At 35.1% G+C, this 10,224-nt stretch overlaps 2 protein-coding genes across 2 annotated transcripts; one reads left to right on the plus strand and one right to left on the minus strand.

Annotated features, from left to right (window-relative positions):
- Positions 1-213: 213 nt before the first annotated feature.
- Positions 214-2,227, minus strand: LOC125195280 (indole-3-pyruvate monooxygenase YUCCA2-like). The gene is made up of 4 exons (XM_048093455.1): positions 1,583-2,227; positions 1,074-1,322; positions 491-613; positions 214-393 (listed from the first exon to the last, which is right to left on the minus strand). Exons 1-4 carry the CDS (start codon positions 2,225-2,227, stop codon positions 214-216), a joined length of 1,197 nt encoding a protein of 398 aa, XP_047949412.1.
- A 4,915-nt stretch (positions 2,228-7,142) lies between these two features.
- LOC125195281 lies at positions 7,143-7,988 on the plus strand. Its single transcript, XM_048093456.1, has 3 exons — positions 7,143-7,263; positions 7,369-7,676; positions 7,755-7,988. The coding sequence occupies exons 1-3, from the start codon at positions 7,143-7,145 to the stop codon at positions 7,986-7,988; spliced, it is 663 nt and encodes a 220-aa protein (XP_047949413.1).
- Positions 7,989-10,224: the final 2,236 nt, after the last annotated feature.

Raw genomic sequence — 10,224 nt, forward strand, 5'->3', positions numbered from 1 at the left:
ATCCTAAAACATATGATCAATATTATACCTAAGCACTTCATCAAATGCAGTGAGAATGTGCTACAAACTATTTAGAGATCCTTAGCTCCATAATCTATCTCTTCTTCAATCGATCTAACTATTACCAATAAAAACTAATTATTATATACACATAAAATCATATACTAGCTAGATCTATATATATACATCACACAATCTAGAAATTAATGACTTTCAATTAAAACTCCTTTTGCAACATTTTTCTATGTCCTTTGCAATGTTCTTAGCATCCACAGCTGCCCCAAGTAGTCCGCGTTGGGTGAACCCCACTGCATACAGACCGTGCTCGCCTTTCCAGCCATTCGGGAATGGACATTTTGGAAGACCATCTTTCTCCGAGAACATCTTGTTATCCTATCATGTCAACACGAAATAAATACATACAATTAGATGTTCGATTTCAAATCAACTCTTTATCGTTAAATTTTTCATGTAGCATTTAAAGAAGTACCTTTAGCCACGATGGCACGTTGCTTTTGTAACCCGTTGCTAAGATTATTGCGTCAAATTTCTCTATTCTTCCATCCACGAATTCTACACAATCACGCCTCACTCTCTTAATCCCGGGGAATACCTGAAGAAATATTAAAAAAAATCAAGAAAAGAAGAGCTTAAAGTCACAAATTTCATGTCTCATTTTATGTGGCAGGAATGCACAATAGTTAGAGATAAAAGGTTGTTTAATTATTAATGTTGTATGTCAACATAATGATATCATCATAGATGAATTACAAATTCACATAGGATATGAAACATTTCCCTAAATGATCAAAGCAAAAGCATCAAGCGTGGAGAATCTCAGCAACATAAACTCACACAAACCCTAAAAAAGTGAGACAAAATCAATGAAGTTTAACACTTTATGAAATACGGAGTACGTAGGTTGCTTTTGTGTGTATGTAATTATGTATGTGTGCTTGCGCACGTGTGAAATAACCAGCAATTGTACTCTCCAAGTTAGAACGAAGAGGAAATCCTCAATTGTACTTCGATTTTGCAATGAGGAGTTGCACCTATAGCATTATGTATTGTACCTTGATGTAACCCTTTTTGATCTTATGAAGGGTTCCGACATCCAATACCGGAGTCTTTCCGAACTTTGTCTTTAGCTCTATTGGCCCTAATTTGGGCCGTTGGATCCCAAACCGGTCCGTATTTCCGATTGTCAACCATGAACCTGCCAACAAAACCCGGTCGACGAGACAAACCGGCAACAATCTCACCAACCACATCGATAGCCCGAAAGTTGAAGCTCCGAGTATCTCCTTAGGTAGAATGTGAACCTAAATTCATCACCAATTAAAAAGAAGATTTTAAAATAAGAAGATAAATGCATCAATTCCAAAGAAAATTGTCAGTATTTGGTAATGATTAGATAAAATTATTCATTGTTTGGTGAAATTAATCTGATCAACTGATGTTACAAAACGATAAATTGAAAAGACAAATAAGAGAAAAAATTAAGTTTTGATTTATTCGTTTAACATAAGGGAAAATAGAATGAGAAGAAAAGAGTGAATTGAAGGTGAAAAAGCACACATACTTTATCCCTAACGACGAGCGAAGGCTTAGCATTATAGTTGCAGAGATCCAAAGCAACTTCCATTCCTGAATTTCCGCATCCAACCACCAGCACTCTCTTCCCGTCGTACCCCTCGCCGCTCCGGTACCCGCTCGTGTGCCCCACGCCTCCTCCGAACGCGGCCATTCCCTCGATCTCCGGCACCACCTCCTCCGCGTTCTCCCCCGTCGCCACCACCAGCCACGGGCACGCGTACTCCATCCCCGCCGCCGTCCTCACCCTCCATCCGCCGTCGATCCGCGCCGCGCTCGCCACCGCCTGCCCGAACGCCGGCCGGATCCCGAACGCCGCCGCGTAGGACTCCAGGTACTCGACGAATTGGCGCCGGGTCGGGTAGGTCGGGAAATCAGGGGGGAAGGGCATGAACGGCAGCTCGCAGTAGCGTTTGGGGATGTGGAGCTTCAGCCGGTCGTAGGTCTTCAGCTGCCAGAGCGACGCGATGCAGCTTTCTCTCTCTAGGATTACGGAGGGGATGCCGCGGAGCTTCAGGCACGCCGCGGCGGCCAGACCCGACGGTCCGGCGCCGACGATGATCGGAGAGGGGATCCACATGGCGGCGCGCTTGGAGTAGGGATCGTGAGCGGATTTGGCTTCGGCTTCCTCCATGGCCGAGAATTTCATTGATTAACCGTCAATTTTGATCTGAGAGAGTGAGATTGAGTGAGGAAGATTACTGAATCTAACGAAGAATTGGGGGAATATTCCAGAGATTTTGGATATAAAAAAGGAGGGAAAATCGGAAATATGGAACCAAAATTGGAGATGAAATGAAAATGAAATAGAATGGATGGATTTTAGGGATAGGTTTCTCGGTGGGATTTTATCAGAAACTAATCCACTTTAGAAAATTGGGGTTCTGTTTTTCCGAATTTAAAATACTAGTGTTTTTCATACTCAGCTATGTATATATATATATATATAGTTGTGTGTGTGTGTGTGTGTGTGGGTGTTGATTTTGGAACATAAGATAAGATTTGGTTTGTTTGGTATATAGGACAGGACATATCAATGAAGTAAATTGCCACGTTCAAGAAATTAGATGAATTTAATAATATCATGCTCATGCAGAATCATCTTGATATTATAGAGGGTTTGGTTTAAAAATAAACCACATTTAATATTAAAGTAAAGACCAAATTAGAGCACTTTAATTATCATGATCAATAACCTTGAATAAGTCAATCTACATTGTTGTAGATTCATTGTTAGTAATAATTTTATAGATGTAATATAATAATAAAGTCTATTCATGTATATATAAGGTGTGTTTAACTGTTTCATTACATAATAGATAAAATGTGTTTTTTTAAGCTAGTAACCAGTAATGTTTGAATAAGTAATGTAATGTAGCATTAGTATAGCAGTATATATATGTAAATGTAAACGATATACGAATATGGCCGGGGTTTCGAAGTTTCAGTTAAATTCATATTTTTAGTATGTTCTTTTAGTTTAAACCCTACTTATTAATTAGTTTAGGTCAAGGTTTTCGAAAGTTTATGTTTAGAGTACTACTGTGAAAAATTGTACTCCAACACCGCTGGTCACCATACGATTCTTGAATTTATTTAGACAATTAGTTTTATTTGCATTTCTTATAGATTGGTAGTTGTCAAATGGTTTTATTAAATCTAAGTATTTCTTTTTAATTAATTGGTTTGAACATTAAAAAGATAATTTGTAATTCGATCAGTGTGTGTGACTGTGTGATTATGAACAGTGATCGACTGATCAATTAATTCAATATCAATGAATTTATGTTTTACATTTTATTCGATTATTTGTTGAAATAATGTTTATGTAAATTAAATAACATGTGACCAACTTATAAAGATCAAAATACCAAATGTGCGAATCCTAAAATTATTATACGGAGTACTACTAATTATTAAATTCTGAACTTTGATTATTTTTTTTATTCCATGCGTCACTTGTAACCGGAATTATTAATATTTCGTACGTGCACCTCATACATGCTCTCTCCGTCCTATAAAAATAGGACGCTTTCCTTTTTTGCCGTTCCCGTAAAAATATCACATTTATATTTATGGAAAGTTCCCTCAAACTCACTAATCATATATATCAATTTATTTACAACTTATACCACTATGGTCCATCATAAATCTCATTATCCACTAATACTACTATTTTAAGTATCATTCTCATCGATCGATGATTTCTGCGTCCACACCTGCGTCCATTATCTATATATGGCTGGTACAAAATGTTTTCGTCCATTATCTATATATGGCTGGTACAAAATGTTTTCATTCTCTTTGTCTTCCACGTAGATTTTGGAACATTAATTTAACCTCACTAGTGTAATGTATAAAGTTAGAAACCTAAAAGGCCACGTTGCATTTTTAACAAATTCGAGGAACGTCGTTATTGTTCACCCCTTTGGCCCTTTCCTAAAAAAGCCATGCTGCATTTTTTTAACAAATCGGTAAAAGGACGTTATTGTTCATTTGTTTATCCCTTTTTATTGCATAGAATAAAGTTATATTTTTATTAAGTAAACTTTTAATTAATTAAGCTCCCAAAAGTTAGCATTACAATTCCTTCTACATAACATTAACCACTACACCTCTCTTTAATTATATTGTTATTATAAAAAGAAACATAGAAATTAAAATATATACTCCTATAGGATTGTGATTAATTGAGATTTTTTATGCTAATTGAAAAATAAGATGCAATATCAGCCACTCATTTTCATTAAATGAGTGGTCCAAATTTTTCCACATGAAAAATATCTTTAGATTAATTAATTATGAAATGGCAGAATGGTAATATCATGGTACATTTTATTCAATAAATATTTTTTTAAAATTTTAATTTTTAATTTTTTATTATATATTTTTTTAATTTTTTTTAAAAATTTTTAAAATTTTTTTAGTTTTTTAATTTTTTTTTTAATTTTTTAATTTTTAAAAGTTTTTTTAAAATTTTTTTAATTATTTTTTTTTTCAACTACCTATACAATTTATATCAATTACACACATATAATGTCAACTATGTGTACAATCCATGTCAACCACACACACAATTCATGTCAATCACACACACAATTCATATCAACTATGTATACAATCCATGTCAACTAGTATTTATTGAATAAAGTTATTGATATTTGATGTGTAGTTGACATGAATTGTATATGTAGTTGACAAAAAAATGAATTTTTTTTAAAAAAAATTAATAAAATTAATAAAATTACAATTATGCCCCTGTGTTGACATAAACTACATGTTATTGACATTTCACAAATATTCTAGATGAGTGGCTGAGATTGCATCTCAATTCTCAATTAGGTTCATAAATCTCAACCTAACAAGACTATATATATATATATATATATATATATATAGACAATTAGGGATGTATTCAGGTCAGAACGCTAAGTATAAGTAAAACTCAAAACACTTGCAGTCCATTGGATCTTATGATCTAACGGTTAGATTAATGCCACGTGTCATCTAATGATATAGAATTTTAGACTAATAATGTAGCTCGGATAATAATGTAGCATTTTAGTTTAATAATGTACAGTTTTAGTCTTACAATGTACATTTCCATTCTAATAATGTACCTCGGCGAATAATGTACATTTTTAGTATGATAATGTAGCTTATCAAAGCCATCCAATCTAAGGATCTAAGGGCTGTGATTAGTGCTGTGTTTTACACTAAGATGCTGTAAGGACCCTAACACACCCCTAGACAATTATAATTAATAAACTATCTATGAACTTTTTGAAAAATAATTTAAAAAAAATTAATTTTGCTTCAACTATTTATGTTAACAAGGTTTCCTTCCAAACTATAACGTGTTTACACAAGATATTCATAATTAAGAGAATGAAAAGATTTTTTGAATTTTTCAAACTCCTATAACTATTTAATTTTTTATTTTTTTCAATTTTTTTAATTTTTTATTTTTTTATTTTTCAACTATATATACAATTCATGTCAACTATACACCTATAATGTCAACTATGTGACAATCCATATCAACTACACACATATAATGTCAACTATGTGTACAATCCATGTCAACCACACACACAATTCATGTCAACTACACACATATAATGTCAACTATGTGTACAATCCATTTCAACCACACGCACAATTCATGTCAACTATGTGTACAATCCATGTCAACCAGTATTTATTGAATAAAGTTGTTGACATTTGATATGTAGTTGACATGAATTGTATAGGTAGTTGACAAAAAAATGAAATTTTTTTAAAAAAAATTCAAAAAAAATCAAGAAATTAAAAAAAAATAAAAATAAAAAATAAAAAAAATAAAATTACAATCATGCCCCGTGTTGACCTAAACTACATGCTGTTGACATTTCACAAATATTCTAGATGAGTGACTAAGATTGCGTCTAAATTTTCAATTAGGTTCATAAATCTCAACCTAACAAGACCATACTCCTATATTTAAATTAGAGATGACATGGTATTCATGAACCATCGAACTTGTGGCCAATAATTTTGAATATATGAATTGCGATTCCAATTACGATTTCAAAAAAATCAGAATCGTGAAACCGACCCACATGTGTGCCTTTTTCCTCTTTCCCCTTCACTTTTCTAAAGACTACTAGGTACTTTAATTTTAGGACTAGTTCAGTGTCTTGGAAATAATGAAAAATGAGCTCAAAACCATACAAATATGACCGTTCAGTGTATTGGTATAATTTCTGCTCAGCCTGACCAAAAATTAAAGGCCCGCACTGTTCCTATTGGTTTTTGGCTGAAATCAATTCTTCCGAAACACCTAAGACTTGAAGCCACCTCGGGAAGCACACCCAGAAATGAAGTTAATTTTCCTATGTTACCCCTCTCATTTTTTTATTATCTGCATTCTCTCTCTTGTTTGCCCAAAAAAAGGAGAGTTTGGAACCCTAGGACGCCGTCTTCAACAAAATTATCTCCTCCAGATCTTCGTGCAAAGGTAAAAAATGGAGGTTGGGTCGTTGTACCCATCGACCGTCATTGTTGTCATTGACCAATTCCGTTCTTTAGGAACAGAGTTGATTAGCGACGAAGACGACAGTATAGCCAAAGTTTAATTTGACAATTTCACTTTGTTTTTGCAGGAATATTCCAGTTAAGGAAACGTTGAAGCGTGTGCAGTAGTTCTATCTGTTCACGACTGTCGAGTGTGGTGTAAACGGGCGGGCGTCGAGGTTGAATTTCAGCAGGTATGATCTACACGAAAGGGGTGTCAATGTGATTATGAGTGTTGTATGCACAACAATCTATGTTGTATGAACATCTATGTGTTCCTCTATATTATGAAGTTGTGTCCTAATTTTATTTTATTTTATTTACTCAAGATCTGCCTGTTCTAGATTCTTTAAATTCAGCCCCTCCAAAGTCGTTTGCATCATATCAATTCATAGTAGTTGTTGTGTATAAGCTAGGATAACTGCAGTGTTGGGGGCATTTTTCTTATACAGGGTTGTAAACGTTTCTCTCGTATATAGACATAGCAAAAAAACATGACGATCTCTAGGATTGCCAAATATGCACGCCTGATGTTGATGCTCGAAGAGATTATGGTAGTTTACCGAGAAGAGACCAGTCTACTGGTACGTAGATATATGAGTGCGCGTAGCAGAGGTTCGAAAAGGAGAATTGTGGACGAGGCGAGGCGTTTCAGTTTGCTAAATAAAATTCCAGACCAATTGAAACACCTGAATCGGCTATGTAATGTTTCAAATTCAGATTATGTAGCTAATCTTCGTATGGATGTAAATACCTTCGGTAAACTGTGTAAAATTTTATCCCAAAGGGGTGGGCTGATAACAGGGAAGTCCCTGCCCGTTGACGAACAAGTAGCAATATTCCTGGGAGTTCTAGCACACCACAACAAAAACCGCGTGGTTAAATTCAGGTTCAAACGATCAGGTGCAACAGTTTCATACTATATGCAGAAGGTTCTATGTGCAGTATTGAGCTTACATGAAGAGCTCTTGCAGAAGCCCACCCCTGTATCAGCCAACTGCACTGATCATAGATGGAGGTGGTTCGAGGTAGCGGAAATTTGGAGTCATTAACACTTGCACGCTCGCACCTTTGTATCTGTTTTAACCCATGCACTTTTCTGTTAGGGATGCCTTGGTGCTTTGGATGGGACCCATATCGATGTTTTGGTCAGCAATGAAGACAAACCACGATACCAAACTCGCAAATGGCACATTGCTACTAATACCCTAGCGGTATGCGATCGCCAAATGCAGTTCGTGTATTTGTTGCCGAGGTGGGAAGGTTCAGCAGGCGACTCACGTGTTCTCAAAGACGCTTTTTCTCAAGAGAATGGGTTCAAGGTTCCTCCAGGTCAGTAAGCTCATAATTGTTTTGTACACCCTCCATGATAAATCCCTTTTAGTAAAGTCATAAATATTCTGTGAAGCTGCCTAAAATGGTTATGGTGTTTATGCAATGCATGTTGTTACTACTTGTGTGATAATGGCTATGCAAACAGCAATGGTTTCTTGACGCCATATGGGTGTTCGGTATCATCTAAAGGAGTGGGGTCCGGGTACAGAGACTCCTCAAAATCCCAAGGAATTATTTAACATGCGACACACCAAGGCCCGTAATATAATCGAACGTGCTTTTGCTGTGCTGAAAATGCGGTGGGGTATTCTTCGAAGTGCATCCTACTACCCAATCCAAACTCAAATCAGGTTGATAATGACATGTTTTTTGTTGCACAACTTCATACGTCGGGAAATGGCAACTGACCCAATTGAGCTTGAACTTGATGGACAACCCACAGCCCCAACAACTGATGAACATCATGTTCCACGGGAATACATTGACTACGTCGAGCCATCAGCAGAGTGGACTCAGATGCGGGATGCAATAGCAATGAATATGTGGAATAGCCGTTAGGACCTATTGAGTATTTTGGTAGTATTATGCATGTGTGTGATACAGTATTTTAAACTTCCCAGTATGGAACTATGTCTGAATTTGACTATTTTGATATATATGCTGCTCTATGTCTAAATTTGACTATTTTTATATATATGTTGCGTTAATATGTCCAGCAACATACTTTGTTGATTCATTCTTAATCATAACCTCATATTGCAGCTTAATGTATCCCAGCGGTGAAACACCTGACCGTTCTTGTGGCGGAGGCAAGATGGAGCTCCGGTGTGCGGGGAAGAACGTCGTACATGTGGGAAGGTACTACTTGAAGTGCCCCGCAAATGGACAGCATCTCGGGTCATTTAAGTGGTATGACGAATACCGTACTGGGGGACTTAATCATACGAATGAGGAAAATGGCAAACGTGTGCGCGATATTCGTTCGCCCGCACTAATGAAGCACCCCTATTCAAATGAGGTGTGTGCACATTGTTGTGCTTCAAAGTCAACTACCGAAATGAAGATCAATGTGTTGATATGTTTGGTTGGTCTACTGCTTGTCGCAGTGTGTTTCATGATGGGGAAGTTCATGTAATGTAATTTATGCTTTTGGCTTTAGTGGTAGCTCTTGGCTCTGATGAACTCATTTTGTATGAATTATGAACTCATTTTGTAGGAATTATGAACAATTATGAACTCATTTTGTATGAATTGTTTTGGCTGTGGTTGTTGTATCGGAGAGTGAATCCAGCCAGAACCCACAAAATACTATGAAAATGACTTTGACATAGGAACATTCATGCGGAAAATTAATATATTTGTAATCTTGTTTTTGTTTTAAGTTTGGCTTATATTTTCCTATTTTTGAGTTTGCATATTATTAAATATCTTTTTTAATTTATTAATGCTATCTTTTTAGTTTACATACTGCAGTATGTTATTAAGATAAAAAAATCTACACAAATAAAAACTAATAATTTAATTTTATTAGCATTGAATGGTAAAAATTAAATCATCTATATAAATAATTATAATTATAGTAAAAAAATTTATTTTAGTTTTGCACGTTAACTATATAAATGAATATTTTTTATGTTAAAATATAAAAATAGTTAACAATAATAAGATGATTTATATAGTTATTAATCGTACTTAGCCTTCTCTTTTATATTTGTATTAAAAAATAAACGTGTATACGGACTATATCCCACTAATTAATATTAATTGAATATTTAGTTCATTAATCTCATAACTATTTAGCTTATCCATCACCTTTGCTATTTCTCTGTAGTCTCTTACTCCCCTTTTTTTATTTGGAAAAATATAGAATGATGTGGGTTTGAACAAGGTAAATTCGAATTCCTCAATTAATAGGAGAGATTTGCAAAAATTATTTTCTTCCTTAATTTCCACCCAATTTCCGCTTTCTTTTAAATGCACTGCATATCGTTCGTATAATGGCCATAACTTTCTCCACAGAACTCCGATTTAGATGTTCAAGGTAGCCACGTGAAGCTCTTTCGAAAACAAAGAGAATGATATACATTAAGAACCGGTTGGACTTCAAACATGTTGACAGATTCTATAAGCTATAAATTTCAGTTGTTTATCTTTATTCAAGCCAGCTGTGAGATCACATCAACTTTAATACACACAATTACAACCACCATGAATCCAACCTTCTTGATCTTGGATATGCTT

Source organism: Salvia hispanica, chromosome 6, assembly GCF_023119035.1.
Source record: "Salvia hispanica cultivar TCC Black 2014 chromosome 6, UniMelb_Shisp_WGS_1.0, whole genome shotgun sequence".
In the NCBI taxonomy this organism is placed as follows: Eukaryota; Viridiplantae; Streptophyta; class Magnoliopsida; order Lamiales; family Lamiaceae; genus Salvia; species Salvia hispanica.

What these genes read in the sequence shown, in the direction of transcription:
- LOC125195280 (XM_048093455.1), bottom strand. Translation starts at nt 2,227, where the DNA reads ATGGAGGAAGCCGAAGCCAAATCCGCTCACGATCCCTACTCCAAGCGC. An exon ending in TCAAAAAGGGTTACATCAAG is followed by an intron (nt 614 to 1,073) that starts GTACAATACATA and finishes ATATTTCTTCAG; the next exon opens with GTATTCCCCGGGATTAAGAG. An exon ending in ACGTGCCATCGTGGCTAAAG is followed by an intron (nt 394 to 490) that starts GTACTTCTTTAA and finishes TTGACATGATAG; the next exon opens with GATAACAAGATGTTCTCGGA.
- LOC125195281 (XM_048093456.1), top strand. Translation starts at nt 7,143, where the DNA reads ATGACGATCTCTAGGATTGCCAAATATGCACGCCTGATGTTGATGCTC. An exon ending in TATGAGTGCGCGTAGCAGAG is followed by an intron (nt 7,264 to 7,368) that starts GTTCGAAAAGGA and finishes TTTCAAATTCAG; the next exon opens with ATTATGTAGCTAATCTTCGT. An exon ending in ATAGATGGAGGTGGTTCGAG is followed by an intron (nt 7,677 to 7,754) that starts GTAGCGGAAATT and finishes CTTTTCTGTTAG; the next exon opens with GGATGCCTTGGTGCTTTGGA.